The sequence below is a fragment of the Seriola aureovittata genome, chromosome 20, assembly GCF_021018895.1.
Source record: "Seriola aureovittata isolate HTS-2021-v1 ecotype China chromosome 20, ASM2101889v1, whole genome shotgun sequence".
NCBI classification, from domain to species: Eukaryota; Metazoa; Chordata; class Actinopteri; order Carangiformes; family Carangidae; genus Seriola; species Seriola aureovittata.
In genome coordinates, this window is record NC_079383.1 from 14,294,655 (window position 1) to 14,320,790 (window position 26,136).

The 26,136-nt window shown below is 39.4% G+C and overlaps 1 protein-coding gene across 2 annotated transcripts in view; it reads left to right on the forward strand.

Annotated features, from left to right (window-relative positions):
* The first annotated feature begins 2,106 nt into the window (after positions 1-2,106).
* Positions 2,107-26,136, forward strand: part of vipr1b (vasoactive intestinal peptide receptor 1b) — a 49,994-nt gene continuing 25,964 nt past the window's right edge. Inside the window, exons 1-4 of one of the 2 annotated variants that reach the window (XM_056363672.1) lie at positions 2,107-2,413; positions 11,231-11,321; positions 14,135-14,245; positions 25,940-26,040. In XM_056363672.1, the coding sequence (XP_056219647.1) occupies positions 2,360-2,413; positions 11,231-11,321; positions 14,135-14,245; positions 25,940-26,040 (357 nt within the window). In that variant the 5' untranslated portion in view covers positions 2,107-2,359. Of the gene's footprint in view, positions 2,414-7,986; positions 8,363-11,230; positions 11,322-14,134; positions 14,246-25,939; positions 26,041-26,136 lie in introns of those variants that run through there. The other variant, XM_056363673.1, reaches the window with a different exon arrangement.

The window sequence follows — 26,136 nt, forward strand, 5'->3', positions numbered from 1 at the left end:
TGACAGAAAGCAGTTTATACTCTACAGTTAAAAGCACCTTGTACAGTTCTTGGCCCCTAGAACTGAGAAATGCTTTTATGTGTGGCATCTTTTAATTTTTTTTTTTTTTGTATTGTACATGCACATGAAGTTGTGTGTGTGCACAGCTCAAGCACTCAGTACACATTCCTGCTGTTTGCTGATACGCATACAGTGGAAGTAATCAGACCCATTCACTAACATTTAATGGATACAAATGTTTTCCTATCAATCTACACTCAATAAATCTTAACGACAAAGTGAAAACATGAAACAGAAATTTCTTTTAAATTGAACTGAAATCTCTCATTTACAAAGGTTTCCAGGCTCTTTGCTGTTGCACTACAATTTGTGGTTAGACGTATCCTGTTTGGTTTAATTTTGCTTGAGATGTGTCTAGAACTTTATTGGGGTCCACCTGAGGCAAACTGGATTAATTGGACATAGTTTAGAAAGGCACACACCTGTGTGTGTGTGTGTATATAAGGTCTCACAATTCCCTCTGCATGTCAGGAGAAAAACCATTCAAGTCATTAAGTCCAAGAGTCTCTGAAGACAATAAAATTGTGGCAAGGCATAGATCAGAGCAAAGGCAGAAAACAATTTCTAAAGCCGAGTGCTCCCAGGAGCAGAGCAGCCTTAATAAGTGTGAAATGGAAGAAGTTTGGAACCACCAGGAGTCTTCCAAAAGTTGACCATTGACAAAACTAAGTAACCGGCCATGAAGCGCTGTGGTCGGGGGGGAAGTGGTCATTCTAAGGTCATTCTAAAAGAGATTGGGAGGACCTGCTGAAAAGAAATGACGACCATCTCAGTGGCACGCCATCAATCAGGAAGAGTGGCTAGACGGAAGCCACTCTCGAATATACTGCATATACAGTCTGCTTGGATTTTTTCCAAACGGCATTTAAAAGGGCTCTGAGAGCACGAGGAAGAAGATTCTCTGGACTACTGGAAAGCACTATGTCTGGCGAACACCATACGCTGCTTGCTAGTTTAGTTCTGTGAATAAACAGCAATTTATTCCTCTCGACCTAAAGTGGCAGTCTCAAAGATTTCCATTTAAATAAATGTCTGTCACTATCTATCACTGAATGACGTAACACAATGGTGGCTGAGCCTGTGGTCCACTGTAATAGTATTTCAATATTTATATATTTGCAGTATTGGGAACTCTGTGTCTGTAGAGACATTCCTGGAGAAAGCAGTGTATTAAGTTATTACCAATGCAAACAGAACATTTCCTACTATTGTGGCTTCACATTAAAAGCATTTAACTAGAGAAAAATTAGCAGTGTGTTCATCAGCGAGATTAGCACTTTAGCGCTCATTCATTTTTGGTATTTTCAGACTGCAGATCATTTTTAAATATTGCAGCCGGAGCTGTGGAAGAGGAAGGAGCGGCGACACTGAGCTGGTAGATGAAGAGCAGCAGGTGACGGGGCCGCACACCTCCAACATCTCAGCCAGGTAACCAACTCCTTTCACCGTGACCTGCTGTTCACAGACCCGTGTCATGTGCAGAGTAAAATCAGATCACAGTTGTCAATTGTTCCCAGACATCTTTATTATTATTTAGTTTTTTTTTGTTGCCTCCTGAATTCTCTGACCTGTAAGATTAAATGGCTTTTTGTTTTTGTTTGTTTGTTTCCACCAGTAACTACAGGTGTGGCCAAATCAACCAGGATTGACATCTTTGAGATAAGAACTTTAAATAAAAAGTTGCAGAAAATGTAACAGAAAAGCTCACTAATAGGCTAATGAGAAAAATATAAATAATTGTCAACATAATTTTTTGTTGGTTGAGGGGGGTGTTGGTATTTGTAATTCCTGGATACGGCCCTGGCACTAGTGGAGGGATGAGAATATTCAGAATTACTGTAATGACATGATTCCTGTGTCACAACCACTTCAGACCCTTCAAGCTGTGTCACAAAGGAGGAGTCGCTGATTGCACAGCAGTTAATTAGTGGCCTCCTTACTTGCACCATCCTCCTCCAACCACATTAGTCCGTCTCCAGCAGCCTTGTTTAACTCACAGTCTCCTGGGACAGGCGGTGTGGAGTTGTGAATGGGCGAAGGGGCGGGTACGGCAGCTACAGTCGAACAGATGGAGCTCTCCTCTCCTGCTGGAGAAGCGCAGGCGGAGTGAAGCGCAGTCCGATGGAGAGGCAGCGGCAGCAGCAGCAGCAGCGCTAAACCTCACACATTTGAACACGCACTCACGCACGCACGCGCGCACAGCCTCGTTTTCTTCACACAGACCGCAGCAGATTCACGGAGGAGTTTTGGGCAACATCGAGGAGTCTTCAAATAACAAAACTCCTAAAGTAAAAACAGGATGGATGCATCACAGCTGTCCTTCCTGCTGCTGCTGTACCTTTATCTGCCAAAAGTAAGTGCCTTTTACAATTCAGTTATTGTTTTTGTTATTTTATCATCAAACTGAAAAAATATGTTTTGTTTTATTGTTTTGAATCGTGAGTTTGCGACGAAGCAACTGCATGAAATGAAGGTTTAATAGATATTAACACAGAGAGAGCAGGATGAGCTGTTGTAAAACCTATCTATCTATCTATCTATCTATCTATCTATCTATCTATCTATCTATCTATCTATCTATCTATCTATCTATCTATCTATCTATCTATTTATTCACTTTTGGCAGTAATGGATACAATGTTAAGAGGTTTAGTATTTATAGTGATATATTATCTTCTTTTTGACAAAGGTTTGCATAAGATCCAAGAAAAACTGCCTATTTCCGATAGTAATTTTGACTCATCTGGACTTTTCACCTGTTTAACATTTCATATCTTTTTACTTTTTTACAATGTTCTTAGTTCATAGGGTACATCTCATCTTAAGACGCCTGACTTTAAGAATTCAGAAACATATTTCATCCCTTTGTCTGCATCAGAGTCTGCACTTGTGAAGGTGAAGTTTCTTCCATAGCTGGCAACAATACCAGTCTGCTCTTTACTGCCAACACTAAAACATGACAAACGACACAAAGAAGTCAAACTAATTCAAATAAGTCTCTTTAGACTGAGACTGTGTTCCTACAAAATCTGATTTTTATCAGAGGAATGATCCCAAATATGGCTGTGCTCAAATTCAGATTTTTTTGCTTTGTTAAAAAGCAGATGTGTGTGACTTCAGCAACCCCCTTATTTTTAAAGAGTTTAATTTCCTGCTCTTTTTTTAGATGACTTGCATAATGTGAAAGATTACTACAGCTAGTAAAGATATCAACTTTAATGACAATCCGATAAATATCATTACTGATTGTGATAGTGATACATAGACAGACAGTGCTAAGATAAACTTAATACACACAGTACTGTAAATTAGTGTCTTGTGACTACATCTAAGTATACCAGCCTCTAAAATATTTACAAGTACTGATATCTCATCCACTGCAGGGTTCACCATTATTTTGATCGATTGTCTCCCATAGGTGATGCACAGTAAATGAACTGGACTAAATTCATGGCTGTGCAGGAAGTAGTTACTCTCTCTGGGTTTAGATAACTGGACTGAAAGCCTTTGAGCATTGCCACTTGGTAATATGTCACCGTTCAGTGTAACTGTGCGTTTTGCTGCAGGGTATTGTGAAGTGACCACTGAGAGTGCTGGATGATGTAAGCTATATATTTTCAATTACACATAACTCTTATGGGGATTAAAGAACAACAAACATGGACGTACACCAAAATCCCCCCGGTAGGGATATAAGCTGATTTGCCTCAGGAGTGTAGTCTTTTCATTAGGCTCAAAAAGCCCAAGTGTCATCTGCACTCATGCCTTATTTGTCAGAGATGTTTTATCTTTATTAAGAAATGTCAGAGGTGTTTTGCTGCTGTTGCTCTCACTGCACAAAATTCCTGACAGGGATTTTGCCTACTTGTGCATCTTATCTCATGTCAGGTATCTGTAATTCCAGTGATCAGGAATGACTGTTTTTGGTACAATTTAGGAAATATATGAGAGAAAATCAAAATTAATTTGACTCTAAGAAGCTTAACATTTCAGATTATGATAATGGTCGTGGCTTGGGTGGATTTTAGTCATTTGACAGTCAGCATGTCTTTCTTTAATGCCTACCAGTGAAGCTCTTTCCAAGCAGAACGACTGTGAACATCTAAGTGACTATGTGAAAATTCCTTCCTCCTCTCACCTCAGACAATTCTCAGATGTCTGGCCCACCCCGAGGCTTTAAAAGATCAACCAGATACGTCATGTGTTGACATATTTTAATGGCTCTTATAGGCACCAGTGTGGAAAACATTTAACGGTTTGCCGGTGTGCTTCTGATGTGCTACAATTGTGTTTTTTTCCACGGTCCGCGGTGGCGGCTTTACAATAACACAACCTGACATCACATCAATATATCTAGTGAGGAAATGTGGTGTTGAGAGGAGAACAGAAAATCCCCTAAGTGGTTAAAAGTGCATGTTAGTGGTTGAATGTCACTGTTATCAGTTTAACATATTGCAGATGGGAAAGGAGGAGAAAGAATATTGAAGGGGGGGGCATGACTTCTCCTTGTCTCCTTCCAAACATTAAACTGATAGAAACCGAAAGAAACTTTTACACTTATTCGCTGTGCTGATTTTAGATGAGCCGATCATTAACACTGATATGTAGGCCACTCTAAAACTGAAGCTGGAGGCAGAGATTGTTTATCTTAGCTTAGTTAGATGCTACAGATCATTTCAAATGGCAGCAGTTCACTGAATCAGGTTGTGCCAATAAAACTTAAGAAATTGTCTCAGCTAATAAATCTTTTTAGATAGGCTATGTGTAAATTGGTTGCTAGAAAACAATGGTGGCGCTATACAATTAAAATTATTAACTGAAGTTAATGTGGCACAAATGCTGTAATTGCCAGAACATACACTTTAAGAGGGGTAAACAATATATTAAACTTACCTGCCTGGTAGGAATTGTAGGTTTCAGAGTTATAGTAGAGGAGATTATGCTAACCTAGCTAAGGTTATAACGGTATTTAGCGAAACGCTATTGGCATGTTGTGCAATTCGAGATGTGTTTTTTGAGAAATGTAATTTAAATTCTTAGTTGAGCTTTCTTAGTAAAGCTACGACTCATCATGTTCACATTTCTGTTTGTGAACAGATCAAACAAACAACAGAGCCAGGCAAGCTGTTTCCCTCTGCATCCAGTCTTTATGCTAACTTAGCTAACTAGCTGCTAGCTGTAGTTTTCTATGATATTATATATTATTATTCAAATTATGTAGTATTATTATATTCAACTTCTGGCTCTAGCTTCATAGTTAATGCACAGATTTGACAGTGGTTTTGATGTTATTATCTAACTCTTGGTGAAACATGAATAAGGACATTTACCAAAGTATTTCTTGTAGACATTTGAAGATAATTATTTCCAGATCAATTCACAGTTCTGCTCAACATTTCACACTTCCTGCGTTCATGTTTGTTTGGCTGGAAAAAGTGAAGTTAACCTTTACATCTTGTCCAATACACACATTGAGCTTTTGCTGATTATTCAGCCTGAAGCGTTGGAACATGAGGTGACGGCTGATGTACACGCATGATGTAGATGTTGCTCTCCAGTGAAGTGTAGGATGGGGATAAACGCATTACTCTGCATTGTGTGGCCACACACAGACACAAGTTTCTCCTTTCCTTTCCATTTTCCTGTCAGCTCGCCTCATTTTTTATTTGATTGTTATCTTGTACTCAAACGAGGCAAGACTGGCAGCCATTTCATATGAAAACAATCACTAAAAACAGCTTGCAGGCCTTTGTGGTCAACTCTGTGCTAACAAACTATCAAGTCTGGCAGGTATTTATTTAACGTTTTACTCATGGAGACACTAAGTGTATGTGTGTGTCCCCGAGGCTTGGCAGACGTCCACTTATCATCTGCATAGGGATTGTCATTTTGGTTCATTGCTCAATACAGCAATTTTAGATATAATAGGTATGTTTTCTGTATCTCTCACTAGTGGGCACTTAACATTTGTCTCCAGCATTTTGAGCTTAAGCATAAATCAGTGTCAGGACCTTCATCTCTTGTGTTTTCATAGATTAGGAAATCTAACCCAAATTCAGCCACCCCCATAAATCACATACTCTTAACCCTTAACATTGTTTTTTTATAACTGGGCTCCCTCTTTGTGTATTCTGGGGTTTTTTTTTTTTTTTGTTTACCTGTGATTTGCATTACCCAAATGCCAGCTTGGCTTGATTTATTTTTTTAGTTTGAAGAAAACCCTCAGCCTGTGCCTTAATCAGAATCAGAATCAGAAAAACTTTATTGATCCCTTCAGGGAAATTGGTCTGTTACAATTGCACAACACTCAATTAGGAAAAAGGAATTAAATCAGTAAAAAAAAAGTGAAAACTACAAAAAAAGAGAGTAATTTATACATGAACAGAAAAAATGTACAAATGCAAATGTACAAAAAGTAATGAGGTAGAATCTCTGCACCTCTTTAACATTAGCAGGAAGCAGGTCCAGGGTCCTGTCTCCTCTGGCAGAGGGGGTGAACAACAATCAAGATGGCGTGTGAGTGGTTTGGACATTTAGCCCCACAGCTCAATTTCGGGGATGCAGAAACCTTCCATCCTTTCTGCCTGAACCGTCTGAAAAGCTATCGATTCTAGCAAAGGGATCCCGAGTATCTTCCTGTAGGCACATCTCTGTAAAACACATAACACTGCACTAACAGAAGCCCCTCAAATTCTTCACTAGGGCTGCTAGCTGGTCCATCTTATTGTGTAGTGATCCCCTATTGCCCATGATGATAAGCGGGGGATATGCTCTTCTCCATCAGTCTGTCTGGACCCAGCTCTCTGATTCCACCTCTGCATGCTCTGTGTGTCCTCCTCCTGATGTGTGTTGCCGTGGTTGCTGTGCCTGCCAGCTTCAGTACGATCAGCTGGTCCCCCGTGTAAGCAATGCAAACGCAGAGTTCCTGTGTAACGTGAGAGCAGCTGAATGATAGCATTTAGAAAAGCAGCTGAATGAAAAAAGTAAATCCAAAAAAAAAAAAAAAGGCTCTCTGTTTAGAAAGGGCGCATCTTAAATAAGTCACTTGTAAAAATGTAAACAACTATTACAGAAGAAGAAAGACAAAGAGTTGGAAAAATAAGAAGGAGCAGGAGCAACTGCAACAGTCTGCATTCACAGTCGGCGCATTTTTAATTTTAAGATGAATAAATTTAAATGTTCCATGAGAAGAACGTCATCTTAAAGCAAGAATATGTAGTGGCAACCTGTTGCAGCCTCTACGGCCTCTTTATGTTTTAAAGAGGCCGTAGTCTGAACTGAGCTCTGTTGATTACAAGCCAGGTTATATATTAATGAGATAATGAGCTAATGAGCAACCTTTTCAATGAATAATGTATTATTATGTTTCATTGAAGGGCTGATAAATGAAACAAAGCAATTGGAATAAAATGTATTATTTACATCTGTTCCTTTCAAGTCAAAATGTCTCCTATGAAAAAAACCTGGATTTCTTTGCCACTTGTTAGCAAGCACAAATAGTAGACACAGAGATACGTTAGCATTTATTTGGAGTCGTGTTTCTGACCACCTGATGAATGTAAGTCTAATATTTGCTTCCTTTTAGCTCTGTCTTTTCCATCTCCACCAACCCCTGAGGGAAATATGTTAAATGCTCCACCATGCTCACTAGCTGGTAGCTAACTTTGTCCTCCATTGGGTGATGGGTTGGTGTCCAGTGGGTCTATCAGAGCTTTTGGCTCAGAATAGCTGCCTGCTGATGGAAACAAGGTTAATGAGAGTCCTGAAACTGAATCAAAACAGTAAAATTATGCATATGTGATGAAGCCCACGCCAGAATGCACCATACTGTTAAATGGAAACTGGTTGGGTCATAACAGCAGCACCATTAACGTTTGGCTTAGTCATTAGATATAAAACATTAGTTTGTGTTGTGTTATTATTTTCTTCTTCTTGTCCTTTTTGGTTTTCACTTCCTGTTTTATTTTGGTGTGTGTCTAACCTCTCCTCTCATTATAGAGTTCCACTTCCGGCCATCGTGTGTTTCCCGCTCCCGTGATTGTTGACCCCGCCCCCTAATGTGTTGCACCTGTGTCTCGTTGTCTTCCACTGCTAGTGTATTTATTCTGTGTACTCCATGTGCAAGCTCGTCTTTGTTCTTAGTATTAAAACGTACATGCAATGTGTCCGTGCGCTATCTAGTATGTTTTCGACCAGTTTAGCCGTAGCCCGTTGGATTTGTTTGCCTGCTTTGATTGGTCACCCGTGTACCGACCTTGCCTGAGTTAAAGACCCTGCCTTGGATCACTCTGAGTCGTGCATTGTGAGTCCTTATCTTGTAGTTGTCAGTTTGTGCAGCTTTAGCTTAAGTTCTGCTGTTATAACACGGTGCTCTATAGCTAGCTCGTTAATGAGTAGTCCACAGTTATGCTGCATTGGCCTGTAAACGGCATAACGTATACATTTGTTTTGAACCTTGTTACTACTTTGTAGAGCATTATTATATTGGAGTCATACTGGTTTGCATTCATATTGAAACGGCTATCGTCAGGATGCAGTGAGAGCTGGATAATTTAATATTTTATCATCCTTTGGCAGAACCATATTGTGGTAATATTATGGCTGTGAGGGGAGCCCAAGGGAAAGAAATTGCGTGTGGACATCCTATCAACAAAACACACACCTTTCTTTAAAATATGTTATTAGCACAAAATCAAGAATAATAAAACCAAAATAATGTTGGTATTAAAACTGGGCTTCAACAAAGTGCCTCATATTTAACACCTATTGCCCATGACCAGTTAAATGAGCCAGCCTTGGATGATGTGTTATGTTATCACTGTGTAACAAAATGAGCTACTGAAGTGTTTGTTTTCCAAGTGTGAGAAATTATGTGAATATGTAATGTATAATAGTGGCACAAGGTTCATTGCACTGAACATAAGTTTGTTGTATTTTTAGTAGCTCTAAATAATCAGACATTTAACTTGAATAATGTAAATGTAGCCATGCTTGATATTATTATTATTATTATTATTATTATTATTATTATTATCATCATGATTACAATACTGATGTTAAAGTCATAGATACACCTGGTAGCAGATTATTATTATTATTATTATTATTATTATTATTATTATTATTATTATTATTATTATTGTGTTCTGTTTTAAGTACACTGTGATGATAAGATATTACCTTTCCCTCTGAGGGGCTTTTGGACTCGAATCCTCTCTTAAACGCTGCACTATTACGTTGGCCGACAATCAATTCCTTGGTAGTCAAAAATAAGGTTACCAGAGGGTCTGACCAACATGAGATTTCCTCCTCCATCCATGTTGCGGTGCACAGATAATGTTAGCAGATTAATCTTTTGCCTCCCGGCCAGTGCTGCTGCTATTACTTCAGGATATGTTGGATTTTCTGCTGTAATAGGTTGCAGGCAAAGACTCCTGTGAGCCATGTTCTGTGGATTATGATAGTGTCAGGACGACCTCATCCATGTGGGGAGAGAGTGAGTGAGGCGATGAGTTAGTGTGGAGATGGCAGTGTGGAGAAGTGGAAATAAATAACATGGAGGTAATTTGCACTGTATGTCTGTGCATTTTTTGTGTCATATTTCCGTAAATATTTTCCACCAAGAGGTCGCTAACGTCTGTGGCATGAACTTGGTGCACATCACTGCGCTTGAGGTAGAGTTGTTGCCTTTACAGGTCAACAGTTGCTCATTTGGCTCTGATGATTTAAACATAGCTACAGCAGCGTAGCAGTATTTTAGGAAATCAGTCACCTTTACCTTGAGCAGAATCTTTAAAGCCCCTATGCAGGATTTGAATGTTACACAAAAATGTTCAATTATCTACTTGGAAATTCTTAAAATGACCGACTCCTTCTGTCATCAAAAAAAAATCCAGAATCTGCCGATATTTGAAATTTTTGGATAAAAATGTTTAAGGTTTCAAGTTTCCACATCAAACTTGTGTAAGTTGCATGTTGGACCGTGATCGTCTTCCAAACTTTCTATGAAGTCACAAATTCTTCTCGTGTGTACATCATCTGCTCCTAGCCGATGTCACGATGTGTGTTAGTGACTGTGCTCTCAAATAGTCCTGCACAATTAGACATCACATACAGCGTGTTATTTGTTATGTACTTACTGCTTGTTTTTAAATAATGAACACAGCTAACCTCCGAGTGTATTCTGCCTCATTACATTGAGTCATTACACCACTGCGCATATTCTCTTTATGCTTGTTGGTCTCACGCCGAGAGGAGCCGTTTGCCATAAATGGAAGTTTGGGGAGGGGGGGGTTTGTCATGTCTGAGGTGAGCGATGCACTGCAGACTGCTTTTATAACAAAGATTTATTGTGAGCTCAACCCTGGACAAAACAGGGCATTTGTGGCTGATTGATGAGGATCATTTCTTGTTTGACAGCTCCGGGGTGGTTGGGGCTCACGAAGGGAGAATGTAAAGACATCTGCAAGGACCAATTAGAGAACATGAGTTGTACAATTGTAAATACACAGTGGTCTTTGTGCTGCATCACTCCTCTCTCTGTGACCTTTTTTGCCTTTAGTCATGTAAGTGTTGTCACTTTGGTAGTAGGGTGCAGGGTGAAGCTCTTCCCTGGGAGTTCATGAATACACTCTGCCTCATGTCGACTTCTCCCCCCCCCCCTCTCTTTCTCTCCCTTCATCTCCACTGACCTTCTCAAGCTCCTCGCTGCTCGTCTTACACATTTTCATTGACCCACCGGCTCTCCGCCAGCGGCTGTCAGCCCGCATTTTTCAGCCTTTGTTGACACAGATGAACAATCGCAGGAGATTACTCAGTGGCTCCCTTCTCCACTTCCTAATCCATTTGCATGATAGCATCTATTTGCCAGGCAAGAGGGAGCTTTGTTTGGATTTCAAACATGGAGAACATTTCTGTGTGTTTGCTGTATTATTAGCCGGGGGTTGGTTCTAATAGGAAAACACAGCATGAAAAGCCGTAGTTGCAAGAATGTGATAAAGAGAAACTAAAATATTTATTGGCAATTTTTTTTTTTTTTTCCCTTGCAAGTCGCCACTCTACCAGCCTTGATCTCACTGGATATGAATTCTTTGTTACCATAGATGCAATGTGATGGAAACATATTTTAATCTTGACGCCTAAATGTGCTTTTTTTTTGCCTCTTCCACAGGTGTTATCGGTGCAGATGTGTGACGTGGTGAACGAGATCGAGCTGGAGAGAGAGCGCTGTGAGAATAGCACCTCTGGGAACGTCAGCTCAGGTCATTCTCTGAAACATTTTCCTCTCTCTGGCTGTTTAGAGTGTGCGGCAGAAGGAGGCTATTTAGAGGAAATGACAGTGAGTAAATAAATAGTGAGGTATAAGGTAATACAGTGTGGGAGTTTATCGATAAAGCACTGTAATAGGCAAGGAAAAAATACAGACCGCAGATTTACTAGAGACGTAGTTGAATTACCCTGACTTTAACCTCAGCCAGCTCTTACAATAACTTTCTCGCTTCAAAGTAAAAGATCCAGCAAGTCAGTGTGAGTTGTCAGATGCTAACAACAACCTTGAGAGAGCAGTTGAACACATTAGTAAATCAAGCAAAATCTTAACCATGAAACAGGGTGGGGATCAGCTCTGTGAATATTACATTTTTCCAAACCAGGAGAGAGTTTTAACTCTTATTTCTTGCATCTTTTAGACTGAGGCAAATTACACCTTTCAGTATTTTAATTTCATACAGATTCGAGGGTGACATCTGTTGTGTCCAAAATCATTCCCACACTCTATAGTTTACTCTACCGCAGAGGTTTTCAAACAGCGTCCCCATAGGGTCGCTAAGAAGTACAGAGTCTTGCCTGAGGTGAAAGGCAATTAAGGTGCTTTAAAGTCCATAGATCCAGTTTCTGCAATTTGCATTAAAATTCCTTCTTCTTCCGTCTGTGAGTCATAACTCTGTCAAATCTGAACACGCAGAGGTGACACACACATATTTTTAGATTCAGTGTGACTCACACTTCCCATGCCCTTCGTGAATAAAAATCCATGAATCTGCCTAGAAATCAATGGGGGGGGTGCGCCGTGCGCCGTGCCGTATACCTCCTGAACTTGCCTGAGAATCATCATGTTTTTAAGTTTTCTTCAGTATAAAATTCATCCGGTGACAGTTGTCTGTACATCCATTGGCACGATGCGAACCAGAACTGCTTATAGCTAATTTAGCATACATCTCCCAAATCACTATAGTTACAAAATGTGTATCAAAGCAGGATTATCCCCTAAAGCAAAGTAAGACAAAATAATAATAATAATAATGTAGCAGTGACAAAAGCAATTAACATGAACTTTTTTCATCATCACTGACAGGTGTTTTTTTTGCACAGCAGTAATAATCATATCAACAAAATATAAAGCATGTAGAAAGCATTGTACATGCCATGGGCACTACTTTTTTCTTTACATAGTGGGAATGTTTGAGGGAACTATATAGTGCATCTTTTATAAGCTAAAATCATGAATATAACTGGATGAAGTCACTTGGATTTTACCCAACGCTGCCTCTCACAGTCATGAAAATACTTAATGATGACCTCGTTGTCTGACACAATTAGAGTGAGAGTTGAACAGGAGTATGTAAATATATAATGTATTTACAGAATGTAATGTGTTACTCTACTCTGAATGAACACGCTTCATATGCTCAATAGAATATAAATATGAAGCGAACGACAAAGTTTAGATTTCAGTTTGTTCTCTGTCCCACTGAAGAATCTGGTTTGACCTACTTCCCGTGACCTTACGAACACGGCGAAAAACTCATCTGTTTCAACTTTGTCAGTGCTATCTCCATTTGCTCTCACCGCAGTGAAGAATCGCTGCACGAGCCGCGCATACGGCATCGTGCATTAAGAGAATATACATGAACTGCTTGCGTGGAAACAGCTTTCCTCCTTATCTCTGCAATGACCCTCATTTCTCTACTTCCCTATCTGCTTCCTCAGCAGGAAGGTAGAGGAAGCTGCTTTCAGAGGTCATGTCCCTAATAAATGAATTAGCATTGTGTGCATGCGTGAGCACCCATACATTCACAGCTGATGGTTATACAACATATTAAATATAGAGATAGTCCGACAGAACAGACATAAAAATGAATATGTCCTGACACTTGACACAGAAATAACTTTAGAGATTGTTGTACAGACTTGAAGAAGCTGTCTGCGCTCTGACAGAAATAGTGTATAAAGTTTTTAACTGTGCCACCATTAGTTTCTGAACTTCTATCTTTCTCAGAAATGGTCCATCGCCTGCATTTTTGTTATTTCACACATTTCTGAACTTTGCTCAGGTGTCGTAGGTCTGTGTATGGCGCTGCTGAAATACGCTTTCAGACAGAAAGTCTTTGACTCTCATTTCAAATATAGAAAAGAGTTGAATTTCTAACAGAGTGCACAATTGTAGTATTTTAACTCCAGTTATTCCAGCTGCAGCCAAATAAACTATCGGATTTATGTTGTGCTGTTCTGCTAATCTATGGCATGTGTGTGTTTATGCCTCGGTATACACTTTGTCAAAGGAGAAAAAACAACCAGTGATGGTGGTGATGCAGGATTCACTTTTTAGTCAAATGTTTATGGAAGAGAACTGAGATGACTAAAAGCATGATTTTTTTTTTTTTTTTTTTTTTTTTTTTTTTTTTAAATCAATACATTCTACATCTTTCTAGCCAGACAACAAAGATATGAGACTCTAAATGTCTTGGATTTAAAGCAGATTGAATCACCTGAGATTCTTTTTTTTGGCGTCCCTAATATTTATCTTACTCGTGTTGAAATGTCTGCAGCATTAAAACACTGTAATTCTGTTTGACCAAATTTGATTAAATAATAATAGTTCTCTGGATTAAAACAAAAACTGAAATTACTGATGGTCCTGAACTGTGATAAGCAGTCGCTGCACAGCACACACACAATGATTGTGTCTGGGTGTCATGTTAAGCACATGATTTCATTGTGTCAATCAAAGTGCTCGTCTGTGTGCGCGTCTGTCATAATGTGATGCCATGTTAATGGTATTGTCTCTTCGTGGCAGGTTGCCAAGGCACGTGGGATATCATTGCCTGTTGGCCTTCAGCCAGTGTCGGAGAGGTGGTAACAATAACCTGCCCCACGTACTTCAGTTACTTCAGTGACCAGCACAAAGGTGAGAACATCCTACTTCAGTTAATGTAAATATAAAAATACTGTCCATGTCAAGTATCGTATCTGTAAGAGGAAAAACTTAAGTTATTTAAATGTCATGTTAGTCATGCTGTTTTAATGGAATTTATTTATTTTGTGGCCTACACATGCCAAAACATTTTTGCCACCAGCTCATTTATATACATATATTTTTTTTCCATTAGTTTTGTATTTTTCTTGCTGTGACTATTTTGATATTGAAAAGGGTATTTGCATACAGTCAGACCTTTGGGCAGATACTGACGATGAAATGTGTTACTGGCATGCAAATGGACATTTAAAGTCACCAAACTGGGGTTTCACCATCACCGCCTGTGGACATGAGAAAATTATGAGAAACCCTGCAGAAGGCCCAAGGCAAACAAGTCAGAGAAAGTGAATATTGATTCATGAGCCTCATAAAAAGCTTCATTACAACATTGTTATTTACAGGACTAATCCGTAAAATCGTCACCATGTCTGTTGTGTTCCTAGCAAGAGGAACAGACTTCTTTCCCACACTCTATCCCAGTGGTTTTAGCAGCAGTGCCTTACAGACAATACTCTGGAACAATTTTATCCATAAGTGTTGACCCTGTGAACATGTGGTGCATTAAAAACATGTTTCAGGTGGAGGGGGGTGGGGGTGTGGGGGGGGGGTGTCTCCAGGTGCCTTAAACCCAGGATCAAAGTTTATCCAGGTTACTGTAAACAGTATGTAGTGTTTACACGAGCCAAATGAAAGAGCAGATTTAAACTGCGCATGTAAACTCAGTCACAGATTACTCTGCGGGTCTGAGAAAACAAGCAGGAATCCAGGTCATCCTCTAACCTTTGTTTTGGAACGAGCTCAGAGACGGCTGATGGGGGAGGAAGAGAGACGTTCCACCAACATAAGATAAGAAAGAGAAACATCACTGAATTTTGTGTTTTGTTCATTGGTTCGTTTTGTTCACGATTATGAGAAAATGGGCCTCCGTCAAATATAGGAGCCACAGACTGAAAAGCTGTGTTTTTGTGCTGGTTTTGAACCCTTGTGGTTCTTTGTGTCCCTTTTTGTTAGTTTAACATCTTTTTGGTTGTTTTGTATCTATTGTGGTAATTTTTTGTCTCTTTGTATTAATTTTGTGTTTGTTTTTGGTTCATTTGTGTCCTTTTGTACTTGTTTTAATCTCTTTTCAGTTTGTGTGTCTGTGCTATTTGTGTGTATCTGTGTTTCTTTGTAGTAGTTTTGCATATCTGTGATCATTTTTGCATCTCTTTACGCTTGTTTTGTCTTTTTTTTTTTTTTTTTTGTCGTTTTGCATTTATCTTTCTTTATTCATTTGGAGCCTCTTTCTAGTTGTTTTATGTATTTCTATTGTAGTTTTGTGTCTCTGTGGTGCCTGCGGCCCCTTTTGTGGTTGTTTTGTTTCTTTGGGATCATTTTGCATCTTAGTTTTTTTCTGTCTCTTAATCGAGCTTTATGATTTTCAAACAAGAAATATAACAGTCACTTGATAAAGAGGCTTTGGCTCCTTGACATCTCTGGGGTCTGTACTTGGTGGGTCTGTTCAGTAATACAGCCATGGTTTCATTCATTTTGTCTCTCAACCAAGAACCAAGGTTTTCAACTTTTGGCCTCAAAAAAGTAAATGTTACTTCATTGACAGGGTTTTATTTTCTTCCTGACCTATTTTAGCTCAATCTTTTTAGTGATCCTTTGTTTAAAAACCAGTGCTCTACGTTTTGTTTTTGCTATCTTCTGATGTCTGATTCGGAGTCCTTTTGTCTTGGATGCATGTCTGCCTTTCACTTTCTTTTCTTTCAAAACCGTGTGTCCTTGTTTAACGCCCTCACCACATCAACTCCTCTGCTGCCTGTAAATTCTCTGGGACCTTCAAAGTTTCTCTCAATACCTGCACAGAACTTCAGGCCTGACTCAACAAACTGAATCTTATTTCCTGGCTCATTGGCTACCTTTTTTAAATCATAAAAATAAAATGTCTGACATCGTCACCACCAGTTTGTTTAAATGGTGAGTTGACACTGATTATCTCTAATGTTGAGTTGCTCTCTATGTCTACTGAACATTTCATGCATGTAGTATTTTTCCCACGTCCCCGTCGGTGATGTCGCTTTTAGAAACATTACTGCGCATGACCACCTGCGAACTCTAGCCTCTCTGACCTATCAGAAAATGTCCCCTTATGAAATCGTACGCAACACATTAATGGATTCTTCAATATAGGACACTTTATACTTTCTTTTTTTTTCACAGTTCAAGCAAACAGCCTTCTTACCAAGCTGAGTTAAACTAACTATTCTGTTTTTGATATTCTTGAATTTTCCACCACCTTTCTCAGACCAGCGCTGCTCTTCTTGATGAACTTTAATGCTTGTGTTGACCTGGTGCTCCTCAACCCTGAACATACTTTTCGAAGGATCAAATCATCCTGAGGTGTAAGATCTTCTGAATAGATACTCAAAAAAAAAAAAAAACATGCAGCTTGAACATGTACTGTATTGAAGACATCAAATGTTTGATTGTGCGACGTTTCATGTATCGAGTTGATGGGGGGGGGGAAGAAGGATCCCATCTTGATACATCAGACCTATTATTCCTCTGTGACCTCCAGACCGGTGCTCACTTACTGCCCACAAAGCCAATTTCAAGAGGTGAAGTTGGCTTTGTGGCCGCTGACTCTAAAACAGAGCATCACTATGTCTCAACTTTTGTCAGTTTTAAACATTATTTAGATATTTCATCTTTTGGTAATACTATTCTGATCTTGTACATCAATTACAAGTTTTTATAGTCACTAACTTTGTGCTGCACTTTGATCAACTTGCATTTAATGTTTTTTTTTTGTTTATAGTTTAATGAGGCTCAATCTACAATATGAGCAAAAGCCAGAGTTAATGACATCCATGAATATAAACTTTTTTTGACATGCTTTGCAAAAGATTTTATTTTTTTTTCTTATTTGACTCAAATATTGAGTTATTAAATTAAACACACATCACAGCGGGCTACATGGTGGTTCAGATCAGCATGAGCACCAGTTTGGATGGTGTGGATTTGGTTTTCTGTGATGTTCCCTGACCCAAAACCTCTCCTTCAGATCCTTTTTTTTTTTTTTTTTTTTTTTTTTTTTTTTTTAAATTTCTTTTACTTTTTTTCTTCCCCTCCAGAGTCATTTTCAAATCAGTGCTGATGGATATCCATTTCTTCTTTTCAAAACCTCTGGGCTTTTTACCTCCTGCGTTTTACCTGCTCTTCTTGTGCTCCAGCCTGTATGACCCAGCCAGTCGATGTTCATTTTTTGCCCCCAGACTGAGATGTGCTAATATCCGACTATTGAAGAAGATGGGGCTTTTACTGCTGGGTAACCAGTAACACACTGATAGATATTACCTCATCGTAAAACATAATCTGTATGTACAGACCATATACAAACCCTCCAATGAGATGAATAACACAGCAACTTTGTTAGTAATTCAAAAGGATTTCAGCAGGTTTTCACTGATAAAAGGGCATATTTGGGAAAAGACCAAAGCCTCACATTAGTTTCTGACTCGGTGTGAATGTAAATGTATAAATCCCTTCCCTGTGTGCAGCCCTTTTCCCCTCACGCTCTGTTTTAACATTTGCTGGTTCCCACATCAATTATATCAAGATACTATTTCATCCATCTCAAGATATAATTTAAAAAAAAAAATGGTTCATTAATCCTCAGTTTCTCCCTTCTGCCATTTGTAGCTCTTTACCTGAGCAACTTTTATTGTTCTTCTTTGACTCTTGCATTACTGTTTCCATTTTCATGGTTTAACTTTAAGCTTATACCAAAGCTGAAGAATACATACTTGAAATGTTGTTTCTTTAACTTGTACGTAATTGGAAGTGAAAACAGCAATGTATGGTTTTAAGTGGAGGGTAGAGTGTGAGTTTTAGATTTGTTATCTTCAGAAAAAATACTCTTTCCAGCTAAGCTAAGCTAACAAGCTTAATATTGAAAGGACTTGAGAGGGATATTGATTTTCTCATTCTTGGCAAGAAAGTGAATGAGTGTATTTCTTTAATGTGCTGTAAAAGATAATTAAGAGTAAATCTAGATGAGCTTGTAATTTATTCTCTAATTACTTCCAGTGTTTTGATTAAAACAGGATTGGATGGCTGGAAGGATACGGCCTTGTTTTGGCTCTTAAACCGACACTTCTCATGATGACATCATTTGTCACAAAGTCTCTAAAGTTTCAACCACAACTTTCAATACATTTTTTTTTTTTCCTGTTAACTACAACTAAAAGTGGGTGCACACTTTTACTTTGCATATATTGTGGGTGTGAAAAAAGCCTGTCCATCACCTCTTAAACAGCCAGTAAAATTACAAATATGGTCTCTATCCATGTGTGAATGTTTTCTCTCTCCCTCTCTCTGGGAGTAATGATGCACTCATACAGGCTTTATCACCTAAATGTGACACTTCAGAGATGGAGGATGCACTTAAAACCCCACATGTACCGATGGCAGGATGACGGCAAAAATAAAAACAAAAAAAAAAATTATTTTAATGCTTTGAATGGACATGTGAGATTAAGAGACCACCACTGACGATATCTTAGAACATGGTAAAAATGTCGTCAAATAACTTTTACAATTCTTTAACAATTCACCTAAATACCTTCTCTCTTTCTGTTTTGTATTTTTTATTCCCCTTCCTGTTCATCCCATTCTCGTGAACGTGAGATCTCAGTAATGCCTCGAGGGAATTTTTTTCAAATTTGGCAGAAATATTTACTCGGACTCGAGGATGAGCTGATGAGGATTTGGTGGTCAAAGGTCAAAGATCAAGGTCACGGTGACCTCACGAAACACGGCCTCTTGTAGTTTTGTTGTGACTTTTTACACGTGTCTGGGTGAAGGGACAGATGTGAGGGGTAAGCTGCAGGATGCATCTAAATCTATGCGTCTTCTCAAAGTTTTTTTTAGATTCAGTGTGACTTACACTTTTCCTCTGATTTGTGTTGCATATAAACGTCCATAAATCTGCTTTAAAGAAAAGAAATTTCCAAAAATGACTTTCCTCATGACTCCAGAACTCCCCTAAGAATCATCATGTTTTTAAGTTTTCTGTTGTGTAGTGAAGTAATCCAGTGATAGTTGTCTCTACATCCATGTGCACATTGCAAATAAGACCTGCTAGTAGCTTATTTGGCAAACTTTTTAATGGTGCCAAAGTGTAAACTAATGTAGGCTCATTTAAAAAAAAAAAAAAAAAAAAAAAAAAAAAAAAAAAAAAAAACAGGACTCAAGTTGTTGCCCATTGCAAACTAATTGACACCATGGCAACACTGTACTTCCTCTATGTTGAAGAGTGATTGATTTTGATTTTATTCTGTTACAGGGTTTTGTTCATTTTTAAACTGAAGTCAGGGTTGCCTTGAAAATTTTCACTCAGACGCTTTCAACTTGAGTCATATACAAATGAATCATATGAATTTCCCCAAATTTCAGCTCCACTTTCAGCAGGTTTTTGATGTAGTTAAAACCTATTCCTCTTTAATGTACACTTCACCTTAAAGCTGTCATATGTAACTCCATCCTGCAAAAATTTTGCAGGTGTTGCAGATGAAGCCAAAACTCCAGTAGTTACATATGAACTTTACTTTGAAACCAGCCGAGTTTTTGTCAGACTAGGTGAAGTGGGTGTCTGCAAATTGAAGCAAATGTCACTTTGTAATGAAAAGCTTCACTAACTCTTCCTTTCCTCACTTTCATACACACCGAGAGTACAAAATATTCATGACCTTTTCCCGATATTGAGTCGCGGCTCTTTTCGCTCACTCCACCTCTCCGCTGTCTCTCTGAGATTTCAAATATTATTGACTTTTTATTTTATTTTATTTTTATTTTTTTTCATCTGCATCTCATCCTTTGTGATTGCTTTGCCTTTGATAAGTAAAATCAATAAGGAGTAATAGCTTTTTACCTTGATTCACATCATCTCTGTGTTATATGAAAATAAGTTTTTTATTTTCAGACCTTCACAACAGCTTTTTTTTGTATTAAGCAGCGATGGTACCAGTTTACTCGGTGCTCCTGTCCTCTGGGATCAGGGTTCGTCCCGCTGCACTCCAAGATCATTATAACCACCGGCGCTCATGAGGCTTGTTCCACTGCGGTAGCCAGCCACACACCCACACCCAGTAACACACACACACACACACACACACTAAGTGAGAAAGATTACAGCAGGGAGGACACACACTTTCTAGACTCCCATTCATGTAATGCATTTTGAAACTGTCACCAACAAGATGGTTTGTGTATTTTTGTTTACCTGCTATGACCTCAACTGTTCTGTCTTTTTTTTTTTTTTTTTATCTCCCTTGTCAAACTTATTTTTGCTGTGATTTTCTTCTGAATTTCAACATTTAAACTGTGCAAACGTGTGTATTTAACATGATGTAGAAATGGTCAATACACTAAAACAGAAATACAAAGTGTAGATTACTTTTCAGCATGAGAATAAGCAGCCAGACATTATTTCTGTGCCATTCTGCAACGAAAGTGGATGTTTTTCTTTACCAGTCCACTTCTACGCACACGTCACGGCAATTAATCTTTTGCTGTGAGAGATGACTATGAATAAATGCTCATGTAGATGATTATGCACTTTGCAGCTACAATCATCGCACAAAACGCAGCACTACATTCAAGTAGAAATCAGAAACAGAAAAAGCCAATATTGCTCTTGTCATGATTCCATTCTTAAAACCTTTTATCTTTAAAGTTTTTTCTGTATTAAAGTAAAAGGTGAACACCCGACTATCAGGCATGGGCCCCACAGCTTTATCCTTCGTGCAGATTGAGACTGCTAAGTGTGTGACTTGACCACTGTTCGTATCTCGTCTTCTACCACGACCTTCATCTTTTGCTAACCATAACTCCCTAATTGCAAGGCATCATGGTGGCAGATCAACTCGCCAGCTGTGATAGTCTTTATTTTCTGTTTTTAGTTTTGAGGATTTGATTTCATAGTTGCTGCTCGATTTCTCTGAAAGAATTTGTGTATGTTTAGATAGAAGCAGCTCCAGTAGTACAGAAGGGGGGGGGGGTGTTGCCTGGCACTGTTCTTCTGCGGCAGCACCAAATCACAGCATGCAATCGTGGACAACTGTCAGCATTGGCAAGGTGAGAGAATCTGACAGGGCGCAGGTGTTTTTAAAAAGAACCAATGGGATCTGGCTTGATAACGCGGTTACCATCACGCCTGGAGGACAGGTCGCCAGCGCTGGGTGTGGCAGCCTTCCCGCTACCTGAACGGCTGCGGCACACGTCACAGTAGCATCATCAGAAGTGACTTGGACTTTTAAAGCTGTGGAGTTCACATTTAGTCAAATATCTGACTTGTTTTGTGACAGATCCCTCCGAGCCACTTCACTGCACCAATGTGTGGAAATGCCTACAGGACGTATACTGTGTTTTCAAGATGTCTGAAGTATCCGGTAACAGTGAAGTTATAGGGAGATTGGTGGCTGCTGGGATAGAGTAACTGAACGAGTGCTCTGTGAATTTCTGGAAACCTGTTGTGAAGATAAACTGCTCCATAAAATCCCAATAATGGAAAACGAGGCTCAGTAAAGGTTTGATGGTATTACCCCCTGTGAAGACAGGGCTGTTAACAAGAATGACACACTGTGCATGCAAATAGTGCAGGCATTTACCCTCAAACTCAAGGCAAATAAATTGAGACGACAACAGCTTGAGGTTAACTCCTCTGCAGAGATGTACAGGCATGGACTGAGACTGTAGCTCAGGGATAAATCTTTCTAAATCCACAACTTCACAAACAAAAGCAAAACTTCATTTTATCTGGTTTAGCTCTTATTTTATTTTTATTTTTTCTCCTTTTATTCAGTCTCAGACACACAAATGGGCTCTGATGGCAGGTTGATACGTCTGCTGAGGTTCCACCATTTTGACATTTCCAGGTTAAGAGGACACTTGTAAAGTCTGACTGATATGACCTGGGGGAGCTACATGAAATGACATCGGTCTGTCTCATGTATTTTATCACATCTGTGTTTTATAATTGATCTATTAATCTAATCTCGTCTCTATGCATCAGATGACCTTATGGTAAATTTACATATCATCTGTATCTGTATGTGAAATGACGGCCTCAACTGAAAACGTCACAGGCGGGGCGTGTTAATGGTTCCTCTGAACTAGTTCTTAGCACTCGCCGGCCATGTCAGACATCAAAAGCGCTTATCGTTATTTCAAAAGGCAGAGTGGAAAAACTCCCACACTTTGACCCTGGCGCTACTTTAGGTGTGTTTTGGTCTGCACCGGACTCAATCATCACCCCACCTTGACAAATTATACGTCGTCTGAAAGCTCTAAATCTCCTGATTCCTTCTGTGCAAAGCGTTTTATGACGCTTTGCACAGCGTCATAAAACGCCCCCCCCCCCCCCCCCCCCCCCCCCCATATCACTGCAACTACCTGCAGCTGTTGACAAATAACTGGTGCAGACTTGTGTGATGGCTCCAAAGTGTTTTCCACACAAAAGGGAACTACTACAGGCCTAATATTCTCTTTTTCACGCATGTTTGTGCCTCTGTGGCTTTGGTTCGATATCTCTTATACCGACTTTTGTGTTGTGAAATTTAAAGAATTACCTCTCACAGGAGACCCCTGTTGCTTGTAATTGAAATGCTTGAAGAACAGTCATCTTTTTATTTTGAGTGTATTATGTTTGGGCATGCACACAAAGGGGGGGGGGGGGGTCTGGTAACATGTTAAAAACGGGGATAACAGTTTATATTTTCAGTCTGTCCTCAAAGACATTCATGGTGTTGGACTTGTTGAAATTAAGGGTGACACGTATAGTTGTGTAATAAATGAAAAAAGAAAGCAAGAGAGAACTATAAAGCCTCACAGCTTCTCCATTTGTCTACATATCCTACAAATATTTTTGTTCCCCAGATGATCAGTGTTAGAGACTTTGGTGATTCTCTGACATTTCAACCAACATCATATTGTCTGATCTCAAAGTCGACACCAAACTGGGAGCACCTCCAGTACTGCGGAGGGAAACGTCCAGGTATCCTAACACTTTAGTTTCCAAGTCTCTTTTTTTGCACTTATTGAGTTTTTCAGGCAGACACTGACAAATATGCAATATCCTAAAAAAAAAAAATCATTTTCCAACAAGCTGATGCCACTCCTGTGCAACACCATGTCTGAAAACTTTATTTGTCTAATCTGAAAACATGTCCGTCATCACTCATGCTACACATGCAATCATAAGCATAAGGGTTTGCCGGTGCAGTCTGTCTCTCAGCGCACTGCTGGACATGCTGCAGTCGACACTGACCGTTTTTTCACAGAGATGACCAGACAAAAACAAACAGGGATGTTTATATTGAGAGATAAACACAAAGAAAAAATGCTCTTTGTTTGTCCTCTGCTGGTTATTTGCTAAGGGCACATTAATTCACCACAGGAATGACCGGAGGTTTACTGCACTGTACTTTTAGGTTAGACTTACCACTGAGCATGCACCCTGTATGAAAAGACGTGTTGTCCCAGGTGACCATGACTCAGCATGGCAGGGTCATTTTTTTTCCTCTGCAAATGGCTTGATGCTGTGGCCAATGACAGAGCTCCACTTCTGCTTTTTCTTTTCTTTTTTTGCTGTTACACACGAGAGAGACTGTTGCTGCTTGAATCAGGAGCCGCATCATTTAGGACTTAATTTGATGAAATGCTCCTCCTGCATGAGAATGCACAGATCAAGCTGTTAGCAGTAGTAATGGGACTCTCGGAGGTTGCAGTCTTCTGCTCTTCTCTGTCATTTGTGGATACAATATTGTGGCTTCATCTCTGTCTGAGTAAAGAAATTATAAGAACAAAAAAAAAAAAAACTCATAGAAAAAATGTAGCAAGATTGTCAACTAAAGAGTAAAAGACAAAAATTATCGAATGGTAGCGTTAGAAATGTAGATGTTGAATAGTTTTTTTGTAGTTGTTGATTTCTCCAATACTTCAGTTTATGACTAAATACTAAAGACATTCCCATTGACTTCAGCTGTACTTTGTGGTTAATGTTTACTTGCCTATACCTGATCCAGAGAGTACCTACAGAGACATGCTGCTGTGCACATGAAAACAAAGGCATTCTTTTGGTAGAAAAAGGCAATTCAGGCTTTTCGAGCACTAAAATGATTAAGTCTGTTCAAATATTCTATCAAGAAGATTTGTCCGTCTGTGAAACAGCCTTGAATTCAAGTGCAGTGACTTTGCTATCAGGTGCTTTTTTTTTTTTTTCCTCCTCATTCCTCCCTCTGTCTTCCCTTCCGCAATATTCTGCAATGCAGAAATAAATCTGTTGAAAAGAATGGTAGCATACCATTCAGACTACAAATGAACACAGAGTCCAAGGGCCTGAAAGATGACTTCACATCTACTTTACTCAATGTTTCATTCAGGAGCCTCAGGAGGATTCAGCCCACGCCTTCCTACAGCACCACCTCCAAAAACCTCTGAAAAGTTCCTTGGTGACAGCAGAGGAAAGTGCAGGATGTTGGTTTAATGATACTGAAGCTGTGTGTGTGTGTGTGTGTGTGTGTGTGTGTGTGTGTGTGTGTGTGTGTGTGTGTGTGTGTGTGTGTGTGTGTGTGTGTGTGTGTGTTGTGTGTGTGTGTGTGTGTGTGTGTGTGTGTGTGTGTGTGTGTGTGTGTGTGTGTGTGTGTGTGTGTGCAGCAAACCTACACATCCATGAAAGTGTGTTTAGTTAATAGAGGAAGGTATTTAGGATAAAATGAGAGGAAGAGATAAGGGAGAGTTCACATCATCCCAGCATGATGCTCAAATACAGCCACAGCAGAGATTAAAAAAAAAAAAACATGACATTTCAATCACATGACCTTTTCTCTGACTGAACAAATACCGACCTCCTACTGGACGTTCTTTCCCCCACTGCTCATTACCTGCATATGATAACATTTGGTCCTAATTGGCTACATTTACACGCACAGAGCAACTTAGCTGTCGGTCACATTGTGGTTAAGGTCTCATTCCAGTTAAGCTATTTACATGAACCTTTGATGCCCCGCAAATGAATAAACCATGAATAAATCCCATGAATAAACCAAATATCAGACTATTTCTGGTGCTCTTTTCACAGAGCTTTTCAACTGCAATTAAGTACAAACAGTCTTTTTTTGGTTTAGAAATATAGCAGGTTATTTCTAATGCTGGGGAAATTATATGAAGTGTGTTTTATAATACTGTATTTGACAACCTATGTTTTTAGCAATTTATATATATATATATCCTATTTTATTAATGTAACATATTGAGCAGTGATGTACAAGTAGACAAGATGGGGTTCAGAATGTCAGCGTCTGTAACAGCCAAGTGCTTTTGTGCAGGCACAGGTAATGCACAAGTCAATAACGGCTCACATTAGTGGGAGAGAGTCGCACAGTGGTTTCTGGAGCTTGAGGTCTTCTAGCTGTTTGCAGTGACCTAACCAATGTATGAGGTCAGTCACAAAGTTACAGTATGTCACACAGATCACGGAGTGTTGCGTCAATTTTAAATTAAACTGGTGAGGAGATAAAAGAGAAATCTACAGCCTGGGTGGCCCGGGTGACCTCTCTATGTCATCTGTGTCTCCAGGTAATCTCTCCAAAACCTGCACAGCAAACGGCTGGACTGAGATGAGGCCTATTGACATTGCAGTGAACTGTGGATACAATCTCAACAGCACTAGCGACGATGTAAGTAAACCACCATAGTCTATAAGAGGCAGCGGGACAGATACCTGATGGTCCTACAGTGACACAGTGGGAAACCAAATGAAGAGCCAGTGGGCA